We start from the raw sequence: 27,075 nt of genomic DNA on the forward strand, positions 1-27,075 counted from the left end.
ACAGGATGGGAATGAAGGTAAACAAAACAAACCTCCAAAGCTGTCGTTGACTGGGACTTTCATTATAAAATATCACTGCAAAAGTCTGAACCATTTTAATTATCAAATCAATGAAGCTCATTTTCAAGAGACTGTTTCCATAGATAAAAAGGAGATGTTTAGGATTGAAAGCTCAGATTACTCCAAATGCTGAAATATTAACAAAGTGCTTCCAAAACTCTGGGGCCCAGAGACTGCTGCTGATTCCAAGAGTTTAAAATAGTAATGACAACCACTAGGTGGCTTCCCTTATTCTGAAAGGTAGGAGGAGGCCCTACTAGAGAGCTGGGCAAGGGTTCCAATTAAATGGCTTGAAAATAATAACAGCCAAAGCATAGCTGACATTTAGTGAGTGCAGCTTTTGTACTGGTCACTCTAAGTGCTTTTACTTATCATTTCATTTAATGTCTGCAACAATCCTATAAGATAGTTTATTATCCCACCTACTAGTTTGGAAACTGATGCTTAGCAAAGTTAAATCATTTGCCCAAGTCCCCCTGGCTAGTAAATGTTGAAGACAGAATTTGAACCCAGGTAGCCTAAGTTATACCAAAAAAAAGAAAAAATAGACAAGGAGGAATAAAATGGAAGGCTTCTTTAGATTCAGCTCTTATCATTTCACATATCTTTCTAGAACCTTCCATGGTTCTTTGTTGCCTCCTGAGCACTCTAGGATCTTATACTTTGTCCCAAAACCCTTCTTTCTGGCTTTCTCTTCCTTCCACTCCTTGTGTTAAAATACCCTGCACTCTCCCCAAACATGGTAATTCTATTTCCTTAGCACACCCCACCTCTTGAACATTTTTCTGACCCCAAGTCTTTACATGTGCTAGTTCGTTCCCCTGGAACATTCTCTACCTACTGATTCCCCAACACAGGTTGTCCAGATTCTGGCTGTCCTTCAAATGCTTATTCAAATGTTCACCATCTCTGCTATAAAGCAATCCCAGGTGGTCCCAGATAAACAAAGCAACTCCCTTTTCTGAACTTCCACACTTACTTATCTTATGACACTTATCACCCTCTACTTTTGTATTTTATCTCTAGTTGGCCATCCTATCTCTTCTAAGGGATTATATGCTTGGAGATGACTCTATATTATGTATGTTTAATGAATGAATGAATGAATGAATAAATGAACAACCAAATTACCTCAGTTGACCATTATTCCCATGAAGTGTGAGTAGTTTGTCATCTCTCACTTGATAGTGGAGAAAGATTAGAAGATTGCAAAGCCAATTCAAAGGCAAAACCAGAACTCAGGCCACCAGATGCCTGGCCTTTCTGCCATATCACACTCTTTCCAGCTGTAAGAAGTTATCTAATTTCTAACTATTTTTTAATTCCTCTCAATAATATATTATTTTGTGGTTAATAAAAATATTTAATCCAAAGCCATTCATTCTTTCCCAGCCTTACTTCTTGAATATTCCTATCTCCACAGGTCCTCAATTTCTAGCCCAAATTATCTCAAATATGGATTAAAAGAATTTTTTTCTTACTAAAATTCCAACAGAAATTTTATATTTTAAATTTTATATCTGACCATGTTCTAAAATAGAGGCCTGTGATTTTTGGTTTTACATGACTCTACTCTTCCTTGAATAAAAAACACCACTTGCCTGAGCATGCACCTTGTTCCAGAAGGTGCACTCTACTGCCACCCCCTCCCCATTCCCACCCTAACAGCTGCTGGCTCCAGATGGAAGCTCTCCCAGGGTTAATCAGCTGCTAACCCTTCTTCAGCATTAAGCTTCTGAGCTCTTCTGAAGTCCTTTACCCTTCTCGAGATTTAAATTTTAAATTGAGGTTTACATCCTTTTGCTAAGAGTCCTTCTCAATGTTCTTGTACATTTTAACTTGGATCATGACTCAAGGCTCCCAGCCAATGATCCGGCACAATGAAACCCAAGATAGGGTCAAGGCAAAGCCAAATCTCCTGTGGGAAATTCCCAAAATAAATATGCCCCTCTCAACTCTCCACTAAGAATCACTGCCCTGGAGAGCCACATTTTTTCAGAGGACTGGATCATACTGCTCAGGTGCATTGGAGTGGGAAAGTTAGAATGTACTATTGAGTGCTTCCTATGTGTCCAAGTCTGGAATAAGTACTTTATGTTCCTTATCTAAAATGAATATTTGCAAAACATCCATGGTTATTGCCCAATTATAAGTGAGAAACTAAGGCTCAGAGAAGTTAACTAACATGCCAAAGGTCACCCAGCTATTAAGTGAGAGAGACAAAACGTGAACAAGTGCTATCTGAATCCTATGCCCAAACTCTTAGCCACAATGTGATGTACTCCCTGGCAGAAATTAGTCTTCTTAAAGCAGTGCTGTGTCTGGTCTCTGCGCTCTGGACATCAGCACACTGACCACAATAGCCAGAGTCCACCCAGTCCAAATATTTATCACAAGAACCATAGGACTTGTGAGAACAGCAGAGAAATTTATTGAGAGTGGCTGAACCCATGCTATGCCATGAACACTACAGCACTAAAATACTCAGTTTAACTTAATCATTTTTATATGCATGGAATATGAATCATTATCTTCATAAAGGTTATACAGAGTTCCTCTAATACTCATTTTCAGTTCTTCTAGGTGATACTAAGTGGCTGAGCTTTGTGCTGCTCTGATCTATCATTCTTCTGTTACTTGTATTGTCCAGGCTCTGCTTGGCTCTCGCACATCCCACCCTGGTCTGATTTCTGTGAAGGCCCTGTGAAGGTCATGACCTTGAAGCAGGCCTTGATTACCATTTATAGCAGTATTTATCAATCTGCAGGTTTTGACCCCATTGCTGAGTCATGCGATCAATATAGGAGGTTGTGACCAGTATTTAAAAATACAATAGAATAGAATTTAATTGAAAAGAAAATATCATGGTACACCATAATGTTTCAAAAAAACTTTTAGCCTAATTGTATGAAAACATGTAAAGGTCTGTAGTTATTACATCTTTGGATCAGGGCCAAAAAAGTTGGAAAAATACTAATAGGCAAAAACACTGTCTCTGTATATATGCTTGTTCAGTCAATGTTCAGAATCTTAAACTATTTAGAGAAGGTTCTTTCCTTTGAATTGTCTTTGTAATAAGCCTACCATATTAGTTGCTTTGTTATTAAGACCCAGGCTTCCATGGTCACCACTTCATAGAGACATGGTCCCCTGGCTGTAGCATCTCAGTTGCTTTCCTGCTTTATTTTTATCTATTTTATTTTATTATTTATTGTGTTCCATTGATTTATGTTCTTTATGAGAGGTCTGGGACACCTCATATGATATTTCTTATTTCTGAAGGTATCTGTAATATTTTGGGCATGACTTCTTTCTTTTAACAGTCACCTGAGATGCTGAGACAATACTGAGGACAACAAAGAGAACGCGGGGAAAACATAACTGTGAGATGAGGGGAAAGAGCAAGACATGAGAAGCAACACAGCTCTGATTTCCTGTAAAAACCACATTAGAGGCTAATCCCACATTTTACATTCAGCTAGTTAAATATGCCTCTAATGTATATCGTGGGAGTTAGAGAAATAGCCCCAGTCAGTTCCCTGAAGTCTTTCCTTACTGTCAAGGAAAGTGCTAGTACTTTAACAATATGTATTACTGGCTTGCCTACACCTGCTAATATTAAAAAGCCACAGTGTGAGTATTCCAGAAGCCCTTTTGTCAAGTGCCTCTTCACAGGCCTGAAGCCCCTTGTCATTCACCATACACTTGATGATTTTTTTACTGTTATCTCTCTCCAGCAAAAGCTGTAAGTAACAAATTGTGACTGTTAACTATCGTTCCTGAATAAATCACATCAAAGTCTGTGTGCACTTCTCAGATATATTTTACGTTATCGCAGCAAATGGAACACGTAATGCTTGCACAGTTCTTGTGAGAAATCTCTGTCCAAACATTGTGCCAGCTTGCTATTTATTGCTGCTACCTAATAACAGATAGAGACTGGCCCAATGAGGCCACCTCGAATGAGGTAGTGGGGTTATAATTGGATGTCTTCACTGCCAATCATTTCTGCCCTATAACTGGTCAGAAACTTTCCTGTTTGTAGCAGACACCTTCCAGGCAAAATCTTCTATCCATTCTCAAAATGAGTAGGGAGAGGGGAGGGTACTCTTATCTGCTCAGACTTATGAGAAAAGGAAATCTCACTAGTAGGAAGAAGTCAGAAACCAGTGCAGTAACATATAAATGCTGTGTCCTATTGCTTGGAGCAGAGAATTAAGACAGCAAAATAACCTTTGGATGTGTCTTTAGGTATCCTATAGTCCTAAACCATCTAGCACATTGCTTATTCCACTCCTAGTATATACCCAAAAAATATGTCTATGCAAAAGCTTGTACATGAATATTCATAACAACATTATTCATAATAGCCAAAAAATTGAAGAAAGCTCAAATGTCCATCAACTAACAAATGGATAAATAAAATGTGGTATATCCATACAATGGAACATCCTTCAGCAATAAAAAGGAATGAAGTGCTGATACATGATACAACAAGGATGAACTTTGAAAACATCATGCTAAGTGAAAGAAGCCGGTAAGAAAAGACCACATATTACATAATTTCATTTACACTACGTGTTCCCATAAAAGCAAATTTATAGAGACAGAAAGTAGGATATGATTGCCTAGAGTTAGGATAGGGCAGCAGATGGGGAGTGACTGCTAATGGATATGGAGTTTCTTTTTGAGGTGATGAAACCGCTCTAGAATTAAATTATGGTGATGGTTGCACAACTCCAAAAATAAACAAAAATCATTTATTGTACACTTTAAATGGGTGAATTTTATGGTGTGTAAATTATATCTCAAAAACATTATATATATATATATGTCAAAGAAAGAAGTCACTCTCTGACTTTGGCAAACACCATTTTACTAGGACCTACTAAAGGAAAAAAAATCTAGCCATTTCTAAAATGAATGCTTTCCTAAAAGTTAATTTTAAAATTGACTCTTTTTAAGTGAAAATCAAAAAACAATTCCACAGTGCATCTAACCCCCCTCTATAAACTAAACAATTTTTAAAGTCTAAAAGTCACTTATTCTGTTTAAAAAGAAAACTTTATGACTTCCTCACAGTGTACATTGGTACCAAGTGTAACCAAAAGGAAAACAAAGCCATATTCAAAGGGAACAAATTTTCCCTTCACAGCCCCTTATTAACACATTGGCATAGAATTGTTATCGGGTAAAGTAGCAAAAATCCAGGTCGTATTTTCCTTGTTAATACAGTGCACTAAAGCGGCTCCTGGGGGGGAGTGGGGGATGAGAACGAGAGTTAGCATGAGCAAGGAAGAGGTTTAAACATCTAATCATCGCTCTTAATGATGTTCCCTAGAGCCTCTGCCTGAGATTCAGGTTACCTCAGAGCATCCAGACACCACAAAAAACACACGAGGGTTTTGACTTTTCAGCATCTTCTCCTAGACTGATATCCTCCCCCCAACAAATGGGGAGATGGAAATGATGGAAACAAAAGTCAAGCCAAGCAATAAGTAACCACTAACACAGTTTCAAAGGACCACGGGGAAGAAATTATCTTTTAAAACCAGTCATTTATTCTCATTTTTCAAGTTGGCTCCCTCATATCACCCTGTGGGTTCATATTTTAAATGTGCTTTGCTTATGCCCAAGGAAGTTGGGAATCTATGTTGGTTGTAGAAACCGCTGGCAATCTTCATGATTCTTCAAGAAGGATGTCTTAATGATTCTGCCCAAGCAAATATTATTTAATTTTCCTCTAATGTAATATTACAAGTGCCATTCTTTGATACCAAGAAATTTATTTGAAAATGTGTCCTCCAGGTGAAAAAGCTAGTTTAGGCCCTCAGTAACCCAAAGCTGAACACTGCACATGTAGTGAGGAGACAGCAAAAATGAAAACCAGGAAATGCAAACTTCGTTACCATTCTTGCCATTAATCATTAGTGGATGACCTTAAGTTACTCTTTTGCAGTCTCAGTTTCTTCATCTGTAAATTGAGACACCTGGACTAAAGTTTCCTTCAGAAACAAAAATTTCTTGACACCTTTTCAGACTCCTTTTCTCCATCTTACTCTTTCCCTGCTCTCCTCACTTGCTTTTTTCTCTCACTCTCCGTAGGTGGCCTATATCTGCAAGGCTATAGGGTGAACGAGCAGATCCTTAGCTTCAAGCCATCAGTAATTGAACTCACACCTCCATCTGAAGAGTTCAAGACGTTCTATTTCTGTGCAGAAAATAAGACAGAAAACACGATAAGTCAAGGTCTGCATATTTCTTCTTCTTCTTTTTTTTTTTTTGTGAGGGAGATCAGCCCTGAGCTAACATCCGTGCTAATCCTCCTCTTTATTTTGCTGAGGAAGACCAGCCCTGAGCTAACATCTATTGCCAATCCTCCTCCTTTTGTTTTACCCCCAAAGCCCCAGTAGATAGTTGTATGTCATAGTTGCACATCCTTCTAGTTACTGTATGTGGGAGGTGGCCTCAGCACGGCCGGAGAAGCGGTGCATCGGTGCGCACCCGGGATCCGAACCCGGGCCGCCAGTAGGGGAGTGCGTGCACCCAACCGCTAAGCCACCGGGCCGGCCCTGTATTTCTTCTTCTTTATCTGTCCTGACAAGAGCCTTCATAGCAAACCTTTATCCTTATTTTTCAACTTCAACTCCACATCGTCAATTAAATCTCTCCCTTTCTTTGCATAATTTCCGTAGTTACTATTCCCCAGGATATTTTTTTTCTTTCAATGCATAGAAGATAACTCTTCCAGAAGTATTTTTTTCAAATGCAAAAGAAGTCCCCAATTCTTCCCAAGGCAGTGGCTGACTCAGGCTTCAATACAAAAAATCCACTAGCACCATAATCTGTAAATATTGTAATTTATTAATTCACAAATTTGCTGTTTCACCTCCCTTCACATAACTCTTATTGATATGTCCATCTAAATTTGGTCAGTTGTTTGGTTTTGTTAAAAGTCATTGAAGGACATAGGACTTATCTGTCAAATTCAGTATGTTCAGTATCCAGCTTGGCGTGCACAAATGGGGACCTGGTTCATAATTTGATTCTGGAAAAAAAAGCAGTAAAGTTAACAGAGACAAAACCATGAAGCAGAGGAAGTGTTCTCTAGTACCTAGAGCATCCTCCTTCATCTCTCAAGTCTCCCTGACCTAACTCTAATCTTTAAGACATCCAATGCCCTCCATCTCCCATTCCTACCCTCAACTTCTTGGTGACCATCCCTCACCTCATCCAGATGCTTTCTTCCAACTGTCTGGGTAAAAATGATCTAATAAAGAAATTCACAGTAATTTATTAAAACAGAAGACATGGTAAAATTTTCAGGGGCATTTTTCAAGAACCAGATATACTGTTTTAACCCAAAGATATAAAACTCCAAAAGTAGAATTTCAGGATCTCCAGCAATGACCATTTGGCTAAGGGAGAAGGGATCTCTCCAGGCCTTCTCCCATTATGTAAACCTTGCCTGTTCCACTCATTCCTAAGCATAGGCTAGAGTGGGAGGATAATGAATATAGAATTTCTGGGTATTTTGCCAAGATCTTCTTCCTTGGGCTTGTGCTATACAATCTGGGTGGCAGATTAAGATGGTTCCCTTGAAAGTGAAACTCCAGCTGGAATATTAGAAAAAAGGTCAGTGAAATAGAGTTAACTCCTGTCTGATAAAATCCACTGGCTGCTCTCAGAGAAGAGGTTGGATCTCATTGCCAAATCTGTGAGTGGATCTTATCCATAGGAAACAGTATTGAGTCACTAGAAAAATATTTCAAGGCATAAGAGCAGAGTTTCACAAAGGATGGTTATTGGAACTCTGGTTCCACGAGATACCCTACTCCCAAAAAATAACTAAGTAAGTTTAGGAAATGATACAAATTATATTCCCCTCTCAGAGAAACACAGAGTAATTAAGTCATTAATCTTTCTGAGACACTCTGCTGGAAAGAATCCTGGCTAACTTTCCATAACTCCCACCATCTAAGTTTATCTGACCCAAACTATTTTTTAAAAAATAGCATCTATTAACCACCCTTAGAATAAATGTTGTATGGGTACATTTTACAAAACATCATCCAAGAAAATGAAAAGAAGAGAGAGGAGAAGAGAGTTAACTGGAGAGTTTGCTATGGTTAACAGTAACACAGAAATATCTTGCCCTAATGACAAGATTTGATTACTATATGTTTGATCCACTAAACTTTAAATTTAAATAGAAACAGCAAAATACTAGTGATAATCTTAAAATCCCTATAGCTTAATTGTTTACAAACATTGTACCCTCTTCTGATCCTATTATTTACATCAACATAGTTTTACTTCATTGCTACCATTGCATATTTCACATTTGGTATTTTACCTTTTTGTTCAGTCTGAAACCTAAGGAGCATGGTTTACCTTATCAATTTCAAACTAAATTACCAAAAGAAAAAATTAGAATATAAATTAAAATATTTTGTAAAATTTCACCTCCCTAGAGTCCAACAATTTTTTAAATCACCTGTCCTGCACTGTTATTTCTGCAGCTGGATTACAGCTCTGAAAATGTCTATCAAAAAGTGGCTTCCTTTGCATCAAGCTATTCAAGACTTCATGACCCGTCCTCTAGAGGAGACCAGAATGTGAAAGAAGCTGTAACCTTAAGAGAAAGTATCCACAAAATCATCACCAGCTAGTTGTGGGAGGAAACAAAAATGTTTATTATTATATAGCTTTTCAAGTGAATGTTCCTCCAATGTATTAAAACGTTGTGGTAAGATTATAATTTTGTTTTTGAACCAAAGCAGCAAAGTCTACCATGACATTCAGATACTGCAACTTATATCAACATCATTAATACCCCGTATTTTTCCCCCTCAGGCTGCATATGTTAGCATCAAAATATAGTATGCCCTGTACCCCTGTCTTTTGAAAGCATAAATGCAATAAAAGTTGATTTATTTTATTTTCTCTTCTATATTCTTTGCTAAATGTTCCACTCCGTGCTTTGACTGTAGGCTTCCTAGAATGCCTACAGGCCATGATGGGGGAAGCTGATATTTGGGAAAATTAGGATCATGGAAACGAAGTGGCTTAAATGATGAATAAATAATTCAGCTAAACAAGGTCGTCTCTGTTAGGTCACCTTACAATCAGCTGGCCCAAGTGCCTCCCATGACTTCCCAGATGAAAGAAAATAATAACAATTATTGGCATAAAAATAAAATAAGGAAAGAATTAAACTGAATTTAGGGGAGAAAACTCAAAAGCACAGGTCTTATTATTACCTGAATTATTACCTGAATATGTCACCCTGCAAGGGGAAAAGACAAAATTAATCAAGAATGGCCTGCTCTTGATCCCGAAAGTAAAATTCAGAGAAATTCAAAAGTGAATTCTAAGCATTGACTTCATTTCTCAGTGGAACAATCCCAGTGTATATCAAGATGCTATGATGCATTTGGAAGTCCAGTGCCCTCACTAATGGAACACAGAACACAGCTTTCTGGGAGTTCAACTGTGAGATTCAAGTGCTCTGGAGCACAACAACAACAGAAAAAAGTCGAAATCTTGTCTTTTCAGGAAATAATAGTATTTCAGAGCTCACAGGGACCTTACAGCTTAAGGTCTCTTTTTCGTGGCTGAGGTTCAGGGAGGCAGTTGCCTATTGAAGATCGCATGGGTTGTTAACGGCAGAACTGGAGCTGAATCCAGGTCTTCATCCCTCCATCCAGTGTTGATTCCTCGCAACCCACAGCCCCTCATTGTGCCTGAGACTGTGATGTGGTTTCACAGAGATAATGCAACCACCCACTCCCCAAAGTTGTCGAATATTTCTGGTCTTTGCCTGAGAGCTGAAACACATCGATTCCAGCCATAAATGATGTTTATATTTCCATAGTCTCATGGAATGACTTCATGTAAATTTAAATTATATCCTTTTCCAGAGCATCTTAAATGTGAAAAAGAATCAAAATTCACGCCATTTTTCCTGTACTCTTCACCTCCGCCTCCCCCAAAATCCTGTGAACTCTTCAAATAGATGGCTGCAGCTTGCAGCTGTCGTTCACCATGAAGGAGGCTTGTGAGTGTGTGAAGTATGTGCTACTTCGTTCCCATATTAAGAGAAGCTGCCTAAATGAACTCATGCCCAAAAAGACATTCTGTAATACTCTGACCAACTTAATACCATAATCAGAAATATTCAATTAACAATAACAGATAACCCTCTGTTCTGACAATGGTCCCTTTGTTCTCCCAATATTTGCTATGATAATAATGGGGTCTTTCAGCAGGGCGTCATCAGTAATGTCAGAAACCTGGAGCTCATACATCCGCTCCCCAGCGAAGCACTCGGCCTTTCTGGAGCCCCGCCACGGAATGCACACACTGTGCCGTTACCAGGCAGCCAGCTAGTGACCACAGCCAACTGTAACACTGGCGTGGAGCTTTCCCCTGAAGGAGAGAAACAAAAGCAACTACCTCATAAAATGTGAAAACAAGTTTCCTTGAATCAAGCACTCATATAACTCGCTTAAAAGTGAAAGGTATCAACATTGCAAGATCAGAGTCACTCCTGGAAAATTACTGTTGTTATTCCTGGAAGGTTCTAGAGATCTAAACAATCCTGGACATAATACAAAAATGTTTGTGTGTGAGCATTTTTATGTGGAGAGGGTTCTTAGCTTGCATATCATTCTCAAGGGCTATGTGACCCAAAAGGAAATTTTTAGTCCTAAGATTTCCCAAGATCCACAAGGTTTCCATCTCCAAGGGATATAATAAGGATGGAAAAGTGCAGGACCAGCCTTCTACATATGCACTACCTGAATGCACATTTTAGGGTTAGCCCACCTTTTGGCAAATCAAGGAGAGCTCCCCATGAGCCCAATGGTCAGTTAGTCAATAAATGTTCATTGAGCACCTACTGTGGGCCAAGCACTGGCTACCACCAGCATACCACCTTTAAGGAGAGGCAGAAAAAATTGTTCAAAGCATGCACTCTGCAGCCAGAGGGCCTGAGTTCAAATTCTAGCTCTGTCGCTTCCTGGCTGTGACCTTGGGCAGGTTGCTTTAACTCTCCTTGCTTTAGTTTCCTCATCTATAGATGGGGATAATTATAGTATCTGTCTCATGTGTTTATGAGAATTAAATGAACAGTGTACGAAAAGCACTGGAATAGTGGGCAGCCGCAGTGAACTCTCAATGCAATTACCAATATCATTAGCAAGGATTGTCAGCTGGTGACATACAGACCTCACCTCTCTGTGGATAGCTTCAGAGGGAAAACATCTTGTCTCCTTCACCTCACTACCTGCAGTTGGAGAGGTTAGAGGAGAGATCCATCAGGGTTTCCATCTTAAATGGACTTAATAGAGAGGACCAAGTAAAGGCTCAGGCTTTCTGGGTCATATGCAGCATAATAGTGCCGATTTAGAGCCCCAAGGACTGATCTACAGTTGTCAAAACTCTGCTAGCCCAACATCTTGGTAAACTTGGAAAATTTTCCGTCAGCATTCCTAGAAGCCCAAATTGTTCTCAGAAGATCCCTGTGGGGCCGAAGTAGTGTTGGTCCAACTCCAATTCTCGTTCTGCCTCATCTATTGATTTAATGTGCACACCATAAGGAAAACCCCTGGACTGTTCTGTACTTGGGAATTACGCTTATTGAAGATAAATTAATAAATAACAGAGAACACAATGATTTGTTCCCTTAAGAAGGGAACACTAAAAGCAATCAGTCTGTTTCCTTATTTCCCTCATGCACTCTGCCTGAGAAAATGAACTCAATGATCCCTTGCCTCCAAATCACCTCTCAAGCTTCTTCCTGGTTTGGAACAAACTTTTCTTCCCCTACTTTTGAGAAAAAAATGCTTTCTCCATAGAAGTTTGGCTAACATAGCAGAATTCTATTTTCTATTCTAGTCCACCCAGCAACCACATAAAATCCATTTCAGAGACATGTCCATAGCAGGATATAAAAGCTAATGAAACTATAAAGCATATTTTTTAAAAGTAACCACTCTATTCTATTAAAAGTAACAACACCTTACATCTTATATATACCATATTTGTACATGTTTATTTTTGGCCAATAAATATTTCTTCATATGTTTCCAAATCTATTTAAAATGGAATCCATTCTTGAGCAGAGAATTTTCATTTCAGTGACTCTTCACAAGCTATGAATACTCAGGATGCAAAAACAAGGTTCTGAATATACTAGTGAATTATTTGATCAATCTTTTGTAGCAGAATGGAAGGCGTCTCACATCTGTATTTATTAGTTTGATGACTTCAGAGAGGTGGGAATGTGTCTATCTTACTTATTGTAGTCCCTGAAGCTAGCACAATGTCCAGCATACATTAAGCATTCCATATTCATATAGTAAAAGCATAAATAAATGAATTCCAGCTATTGATCTGATCATAGATGAAAATTAAATCTGCTAATTTTGAGTTTAGATTCTGAGTTGCGTTAGGATTTTAAGGATTGCAAGTTACAGAAAGATTTTGAAGAAACTTTAAGCCTAAAGGTATAATTATGAAGAAATTGTGACATCTTATGGAACCTAAAGGCAAGAATGCACCTCAGAGGCAGTCTCAATGGGGATTGGAGCATAAGAAGAAACCCAAGGTATCTTCTCTCTCTGCTCTGCTACTCATTGTGCATCTGCATCACTGTTTTTTCTCCCTGCAAGTTGACTTTAGCTGATATAGAGAATGAATGCATGAATTGTGTGTCAAAATCCCAAAGACAGTCACAGCCTCTTAACAGCATCCCCACATGAAGATTGCCTAACCTGCATATTCATAAAGTCTATAGTCCGAAGATGGGGTAGCATAGCCTTTATAGCAATTGTATCCAGGATCTACACGTTAGAGTGAGCTACTCTGCATATCACCAGTAGCAGCAAGGGCCTGCACAGCAGCATTTATGGGAGAACTAAACTCAAAAAGGGAGTTCACCTCTTACCAAAGATGAGATATAGGAGTCTGTCTAGTTCAAATGCACTTGTCCCCATGTAAAGATAAATGCTGCCCCCTCCACTCTCCAAATGCCTGAAAGCTGAGTTATCTTGGATGATGGAACCCAGAATGATACCTAGGCAGCTGCTGTTCAAGTTGAGCTTCTATCATCAAAGAGTCTTGAGTGATTCGGGTGACCGTATAATTTAGCTTCCAAATCAGGATATTTTGAGAGAAGACACTATTAATTATTATACTGGGACAACAGATATAAGCATAAAATGTCTAGGCAAAGTGAAACCTATGTCATTTTATGAGTAATTTACAAACTGGTATTCTCTGCTTCCTCATTCACATGGAGGAACATGATTTTAGCTGACAGCTTCAAGTTTATCTGTTCTCAAGTCCAGTTCGCTGTGAGAGTAATTTCTGTCTTTCCATACCAATTCCAACAAATTGAAAGAGACCAATTATTCATGACCAAGGAGGTGGGTGTACATTATAAGAAACTAGATTATGGGAGTTCTGCAGCCCTAAATCTGTGTTTGTATTGAGTGGAATAGATGGAGGAAAGATTGCATTTCCAGAAAAATGGAGTCTGTGGGAAGCCACTATTGGGATTTTATCCTACTTAAATAAGTTTAATAGTGTGGAGGAGAACTAGAAGCCAAAGAATTCCCATCAAAATGACTATAAAATTTAATCAGAGTGCTATAGTACCATAGATGCTTGCAGAAGACATGAGACTCCTGTGTCAGAGACAAAGGATTTTATTACTCTCAGCAAAAGGAACCACTGCCCACCACTGTTAAGCTGTAGCCTCCGACACTGGTTCTAGCTTTGTCACCAGCTAGCTGTATTGCCTGCAAAAAGTCATTGGCTTTTCAAATATTTAGTCTCCTCACCTTTGTTTTTGTGCTATGCAGACCCAGCCCTAAAAGAGTTTTCAGAACTAGTTTACTTACGTAAGAGTTCTTGAGAAATTATTGTTTTTCCTGAGCTCATAAGAGAATAGTGGAGTGGTTAATTACCCTATACTTTAAAAAGGTTACTGTGGGGGTCGGCCTGGTGGCGCAAGTGGTTAAGTGCACGCACTCCGCTGTGGCAGCCCGGGGTTCGCCAGTTCGGATCCTGGGCGCGCACCGACGCACCACTTGGCAAGCCATGCTGTGGCGGCGTCCCATATAAAGTGGAGGAAGGTGGGCACAGATGTTAGCCCAGGGCCAGTCTTCCTCAGCAAAAAAGAGGAGGATTGGCATCAGATGTTAGCTCAGGGCTGATCTTCCTCACAAAAATAAATAAATAAATAAATAAAAAGGTTACTGTGTTATACAATAAATTACAATGTAGTTTGAGATGATGAGGAAGGTATAGTATTCTGTAATGAAAATAATAAATATAAAACAAGAGACCCCTATGGTGGACATTGTTCAAATAACACTGGATTCAAACTTGACCTTTTATAGAGCTCCACTACTGTGTTAATGTAGTGGCAAAGCAATGAGTGTTATGTTGTGAATGTGAGTTTGAAACAGGAACTCTCTTGGGTGAATGCCACTGAACCACACCAAATCTTTTATTTTGCTAAAATCCCCTTCTCAGACAACTTTCCAACTGATTATACATATTTGTCCTTTATGCTTCATCAGTTTCTCTACTTGTAGATATAAATAAAATGTTTTGCTCAGTGAATCTGTTCAACTGTAGTTACTGTAATTATGACTTTATTTTTAAATGATCCATGCGGTATTTTTCTATGCTGTAAAATAAATTAGAATTTTTCCTTTGGAAATTTTACTCTATTCTTTGCAGCAACATAAGGTATATGATCCAATAGTCTTGCTCTACTTTCATATGGACTTTTCATTCTAGCATCTCTCATCTTCCTCTGGATTGTTAATTATACGTGAAATCTGATACTAATTGGACCAATAGAGTTATATATAGCCCTAGTTCTTTCAGCATTATTATATTTACTGTAAATTAGTTAATTATATAGTTACACAAAAAATACTGTAGTTTTCAGGGGTTTTTTTTTTTTTTCCTTATTCTCATCAGAACATTTTCCTGATCTTTTGAAAAGAATATGTGTATGTGTGTGTGTCTATCATCTTTTCTTTTTTGTTCTTAATCTTTCTTAGGAATTCCTAAGCCCTGAAGTAATCAGACTTTTTTTTTTTTATCTATGACAGGGTTTTAATTGAACAAAATGTCCCTTGAAATGCAATAGCATTAACGGAGGTTCCCTTTCCACTACAGTCCTGAAAAGAAAAGTATCAATAAAAGTTGGAGCTTCCTCTTTTCTCCTACAGCATCCATTTTTCTGTTCATAACTATAGTGTCTTTACATCAGGAACTGCTTATCCCTGGTTTCAAATGCTAGCAACTTAGAATCGTGTATACATGAGTTCAACTAAAAAAGTTACAAGTGCTAATCAGTGCATTCCTAGAAAGGTGAAATTTCCAACTTTTTTCTGAGAATGAACCAACATACCATGTCAAATAAGATCATCGCACTATCATGGCCTGCTGCAAAGTCTAAATGCTTCAGAAACCAAGGGAAATAAATGTAGCTACGTGACAAACCTATATGGGATATTTTTCTCATGAACACAGGTAAAAGCAGCAATAGGCCATCATCCAATCAATAGATACTCAATTTGCCAAGTTAACAATTATGACCGGGGCCGGCCCTGTGGCTTAGCGGTTAAGTGCGCGCGCTCTGATGCTGGCGGCCCGGGTTCGGATCCCGGGAGCGCCCCGAGGCACCACTTCTCCGTCCAACGCGAGGCCGAGTCCCACGTACAGCAACTAGAAAGATGTGAACCTATGACGTACAACTATCTACTGGGGCTTTGGGGGGAAAAACTGAATAAATAAAATCTTTAAAAAAAAAAAAAAAAAAAACAATTATGACCACAGCATCCATATATGTATTCAAAAAATAAAATTAGTTTTTAAAATGTATTCAGTTTTTTAGCTTCTGTGATCATTCACTCATTCATTCATTTTTAATATGTTTCAATCCCTGTAGAACAGTTGTCTGGGGCATAAGGTCTCTGTCCTCAATGAGGAGCTGACCTTCTAGTGGAGGAGTCTAGCGGTAAACTAGCAATATAAGAAACCCATGAATTAAATAAGTACAAAAGGTGATGAGTGCGAGGAAGGAAGTAACCAGCTTATTGTGAAAGAGAATAAAAATGATGTTAATCAGATAGGATGAGCAGGAAAGGTCTCTGTATTATACTGAGACCCAGAAGACAAGAAAAAGCCTCTTTGGGAATAGCTGGATTTCTGTTGGACCAAGGAAAACAAGTGAACAATCAGGGAAGAAGTTGCAGATGCAAAAGAGTTTGCTGATCATGGAGCAGGAGCTCTTGGGGGCATAAAGGGCCAAGGGAGATTGAGTCAGACTGGCAAATATACCGAGCCCAGCACGGAGATGAGGTAATAATGGGTACCTGGGGGGCTTGGGCTTCATATCATTGCTGAGGTGAACCAGGAAGGGAGGCATGATTGAATTAATTATAATAAATTCTTAGTTACAAGCAAGCATTATTCCAGCATTGATGTCTCAGATATTTTGCTAGGTGGTATGGCATCCTAAACCAAGTGACTAGCTGCTAAAGCACCACTCTTCAAATTTGTGATGACATAAATTTTTCATCGATATTTTCAACTAATTATAATAGTTTAAAAATTAAATGTGATAAGTTTGCATGATATTTTCTTGACACTACCTAATCCCTGTACCTATTGGTAGGGTGAACATTCAGTGAGAGTAGAACTGAGTGCTAATGGATTCTGATTCCTTACCACTCCTGGAACTTTTACCACTGATAAATACACTGTCGTAGAATAGTTTTAGGATGACAAAGTGTTGTGTGCTGAATCATTTTTTGTTTACTCTGCGACTGTTTGGCTCAGTTGATTATTGCCAAGGCTAATGGGTCTTTTAATAGGTTAAACACCTTCATTGTTGAGTTAGCTTTGCTCTCTTCTAAGGCCTCAAGTTGCACCCTTAAAACTGCCACTTTTCTCAAAAGATCATTTTTTTGTAGTTTTTTTAAAATTCTCTGCCATTACAAAAATAACTTAAAGCACAAGTCCTAAAATCATAGGTCAATTATGTCATATGCAAAGGATGTTCAGAACATTCTTTTGTTATGTGGTAAAATACTTGCTTTGTACTGAAGTAGAGACATAAAAAAGGTAAGTAACTTGCTGAGATCATAAAGAAAAACTATGATGAAAAAGAGAAGTGAGTACCCAGTCCTGATGGTAAAGAGTAAGGAGATTCCAATTATCTTAAAAATAAACCCTACCATATGATCACTAACAAGACCCAGAAAGAACTGCCTAGCCGTTTATAGGTGAATGTGTTGGAACAGGAGGAGAAAGGCTTAAGGTAACCAATTCATTTTAAGATTCCATCCTTCTTGAAAAAAATAGTGAAAAGAGTGGGTTTTTTAATCCTCATTTTTGAGATAAAGAGACTGAGGTCTACTGGAAGCTGAAAAATCTAGTTGTTACCCAAGAATAGTAGAATTAGAGACACCAGCTCCTGTAATAACAAAGAAGTAGTGGTCTGAGAGGCAGAGATTTACTTAGAGAACCCAATGGCATAGCAAGAAACTCCAGTAAATTATAGAAAAGGAAGAGAGAAGAGAAAAGATCATGACCTCCAGAGAAATGCATTGGGTTTCCTTTTCTTCTCTCCTAAAGAACTGAAGTCAATTCACTGACATAGAACCATAGGTTGAACCTTGGCAAACTGAGAGCTGAGTCATAAAATGGTGAGTTCTTGATGTGTTTAAAGCATAATGACTTCGTCACTAAAGCAGGAATTCTGCTATGGGAACAGCTGTATTACTTCGTATGACAAGGTATCCAAAAGCTAATTTTCCCAAAAATCCAAAGGCCACCCACTATTGCATTGAGAGCTTTCCATAAAGCCACCAAAAAGTGAGAGCAAGAAAACAGTCTGCATTTTGGGTAGACTAGATACTACTGGCCCCAGTGACAAGCTTGTTGTACATGCATATGACATGAGTGACAAAGATATTACAAGTTCAGGCAGCACAGGTGGAAAATGTGATAAGTAGTAAATGTCTAGCTCTAGAGATCATTGACCTTCTGTCCCATGAAGGAAGAGCCAAAGATGACGAAGTACTATTTTGTCTAGGAAGAAAGAGCAAATTTAGGCTCACTGTATCAAGGATCTAAAAGTTTCACCATTTCACTACAAGAGTAAGAGGAAAGAAGTACTTTCCACGCTATAGTTTCCACATCAAAATCCAATCCAAATAAGGATGCCTTTGAAAGAAATAACGTCCCCAGGGTGATTGGTACTAAGAATTCCAGGCTAAACCCTATTAGTCACAAAGTTATCTTAGCTAGAACATTTCAGCCATACGTGGTTAAAGAGGCTGAAAATACTTCGGACATGTCACCAGCATCCTGCTACATGTCCTCATCGCTGAAAGAAGTGATGTTAAGGGATTAATTCACCTTCCATGGGCCTCTGAGTTACAGTGATGCAAAACAATGAGTACCCAAAGACACAAGACCGTCACATTCTGAACCACAGTAAGCAGTTCTGTTTCTAGTTATAGCAGCATTGTCCAGTAGGTAGCCTCTAGCCGCACGTGGCTATTGAATACTTGAAATGTGGCTAATGATGTGTTGTTAGTGTAAAATATATACTAGATTTAGAAGATGTAGTACCAAAAAATGTAAAATATTTCATTAATAATTCTCTATATTTGGTACATATTAAAATGATAATCTATTGGAGACATTGGGTTAAATAAAATGTTATTAAAATAATTTTACCTGTTTATTTTTAGTTTCTTAATGTACCTACTAGAAAATTTTTAATTACATATATGATTCATTATATATATCTATCATACAATGTTGAGCTACAGCTTCCTTATGGTACTAATAAAAAGCAAACGAAACAGCAATGGAGATATGAGTTGAGTCCTCTTCCAGGAAGTCTTGGCTGGAGACTGAGCACTGCCACACAGTCTTTCTACCACTAAGAAGGTGAGATATGGAAGGCTACACTTTTCTAAGTAACTAAGAAACTAGGAAATTCGTGATTCTACAAAAATTAATCCAGAGAGTTATGAAATAAACTATCCATGCAGGAAACTACGAGGGCGTTAAAAAGAAGAAGAGAAAAGGGGCTCAAAAAAATATGGGAATAATTCTCATTCAGATAGATGTACTAAAGATAATCAGTGTGAGGATTGTGTAAATTTAGATGTAGAAGCTAAAGTGAGACATACTCCAGAATGCATTTGTAATCTTGCTGTAGGCATACATCCACATAAACCAATCCCAACAGTGAGGTTTCTGCTGTGACACACTGAAGATTAGCTTGTTCTACACCTATTCCAATGCCTTTCTTGTTTTCCTTCCTATACCACAGAGCTGGAAAGCAGAAGAGTACATCTCCCAGACTCCATAACATCTTGGGTTCCAGATGTGATTTTTGTTAGATCAATCAGGTGCACAAATACAAGACTTAAGTTTGGAACTGAGTACGTGGGTAAACAGCAGAGCAGGAGTGTTCATGTGGCAAGCTTGGTTCTCAAGCTGATAGCTGGAAGGGTAGAACTTCAGTTGGACAGGCGGCTCTCTGACGGTGGCCAGGAGCAGCTCCTTGGCAGCTCAGTTTTGCCATGAGGATTTGGGAGTTGTTCCTAGAAGCTCAGTCCAATATCTGTTTCTTCAGCTATAAAATGTACACAAAAATGTTACCTATCTTATAGGCTTGTTGTGCAGAGTAAAGAACTAATGCATAAAAAGGATTAGCACAATGATTGACACCTAGAAAGCAATTAACAACTGTTAGAATTTTAACATTAGCTATTAAGATTTGAATTCAGGGTTGATTGTGGAGGAGGTTTGCATAGCAAGTGAGATTTTGGCCAGAGGTAAAACTGACTACAGTTTCCTCCCATGAAAACTCAACAAAATTTCCTTAATCTGGAGTCATATGTTGAAGAGAAGTTGGTGAAGCGTCTTGTTCTATAGATTCTTGGGATAAGAGACCTGGACTAGAGGAACTTGCCATATAGCAATATTCCAGGAAGCTAATTACCTGGGACTGTGCAGGAAAATGTGTACAGATGGAGGGGCCATAAATAGAAACATCTCACTCAAAACAACAACACAGAAAGCAAAATAAACAAAAAATTCTTTGCTGCTTAATTCTCATACTAATGGAGAATGTTAGGTGAAAGTTGAACTAAGTTATTTTCTAAGACTTCATTGTTGACTTCATTTCCAGAGAGCACCATTAGTTAATTCTCTAAATGGCTATTTAGCCTCCCATGTGCCAGGCACTGGGGATAAAAGGTCAGAAAGCAAATCAGTAGCCTATAGTTGAAATGGTGAGAGTTGATAGGAGAAAATGAGAAAGGAATGGAGTTTGAGTGGAAAATAATTAGAGTGGAAAATAATTAATCTTGAGAGACAATTCTCAGGGTGGGTAGGAGTCAGTGGCATAATACCGCCCATAAAAGGGAATCTTGACTTGGCACTCCACATCAGCCTTCTTCTACCTTCCCCTTTGCCCAAGAGAGGATCAACAACCAATCTAGAAACAATGCTATGAGCTGCTTGACAAAAACCAGAGGAGCAACTTCAATTTTTTAAACAATCTCAAATTTACAAAAAAGTTATGAGTATTGTACAAAGAAATTTATTCCTGAATCATTTGAGAATAATGCACTGACATGATGCGCTATCACACTCAAATATGTTGATGTTCATTTCCTACAAACAAGGACATTCTGCTATACAACCACAATGCAATCATAAAAATCAAGAAGTTAACACTGATCCTCAGACCTCATTTGAGTTTCACCAATTGTTCCAATAACGTCCTTTATAGGATCTACTTCAGAAACATGCATTGCATTTAGTTGTCACGTCTCTCTAGTCTCCTTCCAAGTGGAAGAGTTCCTTGACTTTCAGGAACTGAGCATTTTTGAGGATTACGGCTCCGTTATTTTGTAGCATTATCCTCAATTTTGGTTACTTTGATATTTTCTCATGATTAGATTTAAAAATATCAGAGGTTTGAAGTTGTATTCTTCTCATTGCATCCTATCCAGTGGAAAACAACCTCACTTTGAACCATTATACTAAGGTTCACTTTGATCACCTGATTAAGGTGGTGTCTGCCAAATTTCTCCACTGCAACCTTACTCTTTATCCCCCTGTAACAAATAAGTAGTTTGTGGAGAGGCACTTTAGTAAACTATGTAAATATCCCTTTCCGCATCAAATTTTTAATTTATTTACTTATTTATTTATAACTGTATGGATTCATGGTTTCTGATTTTATTCAATGGGTTATAATCCATTGTTCTCATTACTTAGTTTGATGTTAAAAGTACCTCAGATTTGGTCAGCGGGAACTCCTTCAAACTGGCTCTGCCTTTGGTTGATAGAGTCCACATCATCCTTTGAGCACTTTCTTACTTTCTGGCACAAAAAGATGTTCCAGATTCATGTTATACTTTCCCTGCCCCAGCCTGGAATCAGCCATTTCTCCAAGAAGCCTTGGATTCCTTTTAGTGGAAAGTAAGAGTATTGTCAGCCATCAGTCACTTCAAGGAGTGTCTTAGCTACAAACAGCCACCTTGCCCAAGGTCACACCCTACCCTGGGCCACCTAATTGAGGCAGGTATGAAAGTCTGTCTTGAAGTATGCCTTCTGGAAAACCCAACCAGCAACTGAAGCCCAGATCTGGTCACTAGTTGTATTCACTGATATTGGGGTGTTGCTGCTCCCAGGTCCTCTCAGTGGGCAGAGGGATTGTGTGTGTGTGTGTGTGTGTGTGTGTGTGTGTGTGTATAAATACATTTACAAGGATATTTATTTCTATATCTGTGGCAGGCTTAAATATGGCCCCCCAAAAGATATCCACATCCTAATCCTAGAACCTGTGAATGCTACCTTATATGGTTAAAAAAGAAAAAGGAAGAGAGTCTTTATAGATAAAATTAAGTTAAAAATCTTGAGATGGGGAAGTTATCCTGGGTTATCTAGGTGGGTTCAATGTAATCACAAGAGTCCTTATAAAAGAGAGGCAGAAGCATCAGAATCGGAGAAGGAGATATGATGATGGAAGCAGAGACAGGGGTGATGCAAAGCCATGAACCAAGGAATGCTGGCAGCTTCTAGAAGATGGAAAAAGCAAGAAAACGGATTCTCCCCTAGAGCTTCCAGAAGGAATGTAGCACTGCCGACACCTTGATTTTGGCCCACTGAAACTGACTTTGGTCTTCTGGCCTCCAAAACTGTGAGAAAATAAATTTCTGTTGTTTTAAGCCACCAACTTTTTGGTAATTTGTTACAGCAGCCATAGGAAACTAATCCAACATCTATCACTGCATAGAAGTCTTCTTCACCCAGCTCAGACTCTGAAACCCCACATAGGCCACTACCCTCCTCACCCTCCTGGCTCCAACATCCTATAGCAAAAAATCTTAGAGAACAACCTTCTCACCCTGCTCAGACTCAGAGGCCTCATGCTCTGTAGAGGTGCTCTCCTCATCCCACCTAGGTTACAACTGCCCACACCCCACACCGGCTGCCTTTCTATACAGACGTCCTCCTCCATTCTTGTGTCACTATAACCATTCCAGTCCACCCCTCCATGGGTACACCTTTCTTCCACTATTTGCAACCAAGTGTCCATATTCTCTCTGCTGATCATTTGAGGCCAGACATTCGTTCTCTGAGAAACCGAACCAGAGAGTCTGCAGACTTGAGGATTCCAGGCACCTGTAGGATTGAGAGAAAGTTTATACTCGAAGGAGGGCATCTCTTCTTCTGCCCTTCTCCAAAAAGGCTGGCGATCAGGCTTCCACTCAACCAGAAAGGAGATTAGGAGAATCGTCTCTGGAGAAAGTGAATAGCCTCAAAGTAGAGATCTACAGGTACTGGTATTTGTATTGTACTGTATCATATTGCTTACCAGTCAATGAGCACCACCCAGGCACACAGGATCTGATTAGAGTCTTCACATGTAACACTTGATTGATTGGGCAGCAAAGTATCACCAGATTATTCAAGAAAACCATCAAAACGGAAGAATTCTTTTAAAAAGCAAGAAGACAAAAGAACCCAGAAAAAATAGAGACAATGCAGGGTACAGAAACACAAATTTTAAAATATATATTATATTCTCACAAAAATAAAAGAAAAATAGAATTCTATAAAAGATAAACAGACAACAAGAAAGAGCTCTTAGAAATTGAAATAAAATAGATTAAATTTAAAAATGCAAGAAAAAAACAGTAACTATGTGAGGTGATGGACGTGTTAATCTGATTGTGGCAATCATTTCACAAAGCATATGTATATCAAATCAACACATTGTACATTTTAAATATATACAGTTTTATTTGTCAATTATACCTCAATAAAGCTGGAGGGAAAAAAAAGAAATTTTAAATAAATAAATAAACATTCAGTAGAAGAGTTAAAAGTTAACACTGAGGATTTCTTCCACAAAGTAGAACAAAAAGATAAAGGAAATATAAAAATAGGAAAAAGAAGATCATTCCAGGCCATATAACAGTCAACTAATAGGAATTATAGAAAGAAAAGTACAAAACATTATCAAAGATATAATATAAAATTTATCAGAGTTGAATGGCATAAATCTCAAGATTGACCCTCAGTAAATAAAAGTGAAAAAAGACTCACACCAAGACTCATCATGGTGAAATTTCTAAACACCAGGGATAAGGAGAAGACCCTAAAAGCTTCCAAAGAGAAAAGCTAGGTTGCATACAAAGGAATAGAAATCAGAATAGAATTATATTTCTCTGTAATCTAGAAGTCTATATCCGGCCATGCTATTAATCAAAAGTGAGAGTAGAATAACAATGTTTTCAGATTGGAATGACTCAAAAATGTATTTCCCATGAACCCTTTTGTATCAGTCAGGAAAGCCCAGTTTACAAGCAATGCCAAAATGTCAACTGCTTAATACAGCAAAGGGTTCTCTCTTGTGTACTTGGAATTTGTGTAAGTATAGGAGACTCTCCTGATCAACCACCTTCCACGGCACTTTAGCAATCCCAGCTTATTTTTGGTCTTACGACCTTCTCAACACAAGGCTTCCTCCATGGAGAAAGAATGTTTTGGCCTAAACTGGCACATGTCACTTCTACTCACAGCCCACTGGCCAGAACTGGTTAATGACCTACATAACTGCAAGGAGGGCATGAAGTGTCATCCTCCTATTTGTCCAGGAAGGGAGGAAAACTGATTATGGAGAGGTACTAGAAGTGTCTGCCATATTTATTTTAGGAAGCCACTGTGGAATGTGCTCAAGCAAAACAAAGAAATTTACCAAGAAAAAGGGAAATGTGAGATCCAGAAAACAGAGATTCTCCATCATCAGTCCTGGAAAGCAATCAGTCCAGATTAAAGCAGGATGATCCAGGGAAAGAGTCATAAAGGAAGAAAAAAAATGGAATTGATAGACTATCTAATATGTTTGGGGATTTAGAAAAAAGGATCATAATCAGCTGTAATGGAAAATATTAGAACACGTTCTTAGAAAACAATGCAAATAAAAACATGTAGTAGTTGGGGAAAATGAGTTGTATAAGAAAGAAGTTGTACTTAATATTCACTACTTGGCTTAGCAATAACATAATTTACCTGGTCATAACAGTGTTAACATTGACTATTACTTGAAGCAAAAGTTATTATATAACAATATCAGAGTAGGAATGAAAAGAAAGGGGATGTAAGAGAGTTAAATACTCATCAGCCCGTGTCAAGAAGGCAAAATTTAATGGCTGAAATTGGTAAATCAAGAAATAATAGTATGTGTATTGTGCAACGGCTCATATTACCCCTACTGTCTCCTTTCTGAAGGTACTGTCTGCCTCCCGGGCTGGACCACCTCCCCGGCCTCCACCACTTTTGCCAAGGCTCCCCAACTGGCTGGAGTTAAGGTGAAGTCCGGCACCTAGAGGGCCCACATACCCCACAGGCTGAGCCTGTCCATACCAAGTCACCCCTCCTCTCCTGGACTTCAACGGAATGTACCACCACAGGGTACGAGATAAGGCTCCTGGAGGGGCCACTAAGGTGCCAGATGGCATGATACTGAAGTACAGAAGAGTTAGCTCACCACGGAGTGAACTCTGACCAAAGGGAAAAGGGAGACAAGAGGAATCCAGGCAGATAAGCTTCCCTTCCTTTTTCCCATCCATGCAGTATTTAGGGGTGGAGTTACTCATCACAGCCCATGTGGAGAAGTCCACAGGCTGAGTTGACATGCTTGTTTGGTATCCATCTGTATGCCATGGCCCTGCTTTGTAGCTTACCTTGTCTCACTTCCCTGTTTCCTTACCTTCACCTACCTGGAGTTATACCACCCAAATAAAGTATCAAACATTAATCCTTGAGTTAATCTGTTTTTAGAGGATCTAGACTAAGACAGCATATTAGTTTTTTTTGTTTTTTTTGTGAGGAAGATCAGACCAGAGCTAACATCCATGCCAATCCTCCTCTTTGTGCTGAGGAAGACCGGCCCTGAGCTAACATCTATTGCCAATCCTCCTTTTTTTTTTTCCCCTTTTTCTCCCCAAAGCCCCAGTAGATAGTTGTATGTCATAGTTGCACATCCTTCTAGTTGCCGTATGTGGGACGCCACATCAGCACAGCCGGACAGGCGGTGCATCGGTGCACGCCCAGGATCCGAACCCCGGCCGCCAGTAGCGGAGTGCTCGCACCCAACCGCCAAGCCACGGGGCCAGCCCTGACAGCATATTATTTTTAAATATAGAGATATATACTTGAAGAAATATAGAGATATATACTCAAAGGAGTGGGAATACAGTAAAGGGAGGGTAAGACAGAAGATTATTAATTTCCTTTATAGGCCTTCTGATATTACAGATTTTTAAAACTATCTCCGTGTATTAGTTTCATAAAATAAAAATTAATTTAAAAAGAAAACATGTGATGACTGCCATTATATGCATTTAAAATTGCTCATGTATCTTTCATAAGTTTTCCCCATAGATCAGAGAAATAAGCTAACAATTATTTTTGTAGTATTATAACAGTGTTGTGTCTTAAAACTCTGCATTCATACACATTTTATAGATTTTTCTAAAAAAAAAACCCCTTTTATGAAAAGTGAAGGAAGATGTCACCTTAAGATCAATATCTCCCTGTATCCTGCTTAAAGTGCTATATTCTTGAAATGGCAGCAAATGCTTTATGGCAGAATAGCAATAAGTCAATCTATAGACTCATCTTAATGAATTATAGAGGAAAGAGAAGGAGCTAAAAAAAGAAACCATTTTATTTGTATATTGACTGTCTCTTGAAAAATGGAACTGAGGGTGGAATTAATGATTTAATTAAACCACTTAATGTTTTATTAAAGTCAATATGGCCTAGTGTTCCTGTGCAACCATCAGCTTATCAATAAAACCTCATACTTGTTTTTGCCAAAGAATTCATGTTTATTATTCGATGTGCCTATATTACAGAGCCTCTAATTGTTTTCAGGAAATCATATATACCCTTGTATTTCAAAACCCTTCCATTAGGGGATCACAAAATTCTACTGAAAAAAAAACCAGGTCAGGCTCTGAAGGCATGATTTATTCAGTTTGGTTACTACTCGCCATGAGGAGCTCTATTTCTGCTCTATCCAGCAGAATATCTGTTCGGCTTTTACAGCAAAGGAGCAACTCAAGGTCACCAGTGCAAAACACGCTTGGGGCTGATGTATTTAGCAGGATGCACTGAAGCACCAAAGAGAATTTTCTCACTAGAACCAGTTAGTTCCTCCCCTTTCTTTGGAGTACGTCTTTTCTCATCCCAAACTCCCCCATTTCTGTATCCAACATGAATTGTTGAACATAAATTACTGAAAGTAAATGGCCGGTTAAGGGAAGAGGAAAGTGGATAAGGAGAGGCCTGCAAGATAATTTACAAATGTGAACCCATGTATTTTCATTTGAAGCATTGAGCCCAGAACAGTACTGCAGAGAAAGGAAGAGC

General features: G+C 38.6%; 1 protein-coding gene across 1 annotated transcript in view; it reads left to right on the forward strand.

Moving 5' to 3' along the window:
• Positions 1 to 8,721, forward strand: part of LOC147917314 (uncharacterized) — a 104,357-nt gene extending 95,636 nt beyond the window's left edge. Inside the window, 2 exon segments of the mRNA XM_087430333.1 lie at positions 6,166 to 6,297; positions 8,579 to 8,721. Of these exon segments, the coding sequence (XP_087286459.1) occupies positions 6,166 to 6,297; positions 8,579 to 8,682 (236 nt within the window). The 3' untranslated portion in view covers positions 8,683 to 8,721.
• The last annotated feature ends 18,354 nt before the right edge of the window (positions 8,722 to 27,075 follow it).

Source organism: Ceratotherium simum, chromosome 4, assembly GCF_057802395.1.
Source record: "Ceratotherium simum simum isolate JZ-2026a chromosome 4, ASM5780239v1, whole genome shotgun sequence".
Taxonomy (NCBI): Eukaryota; Metazoa; Chordata; class Mammalia; order Perissodactyla; family Rhinocerotidae; genus Ceratotherium; species Ceratotherium simum.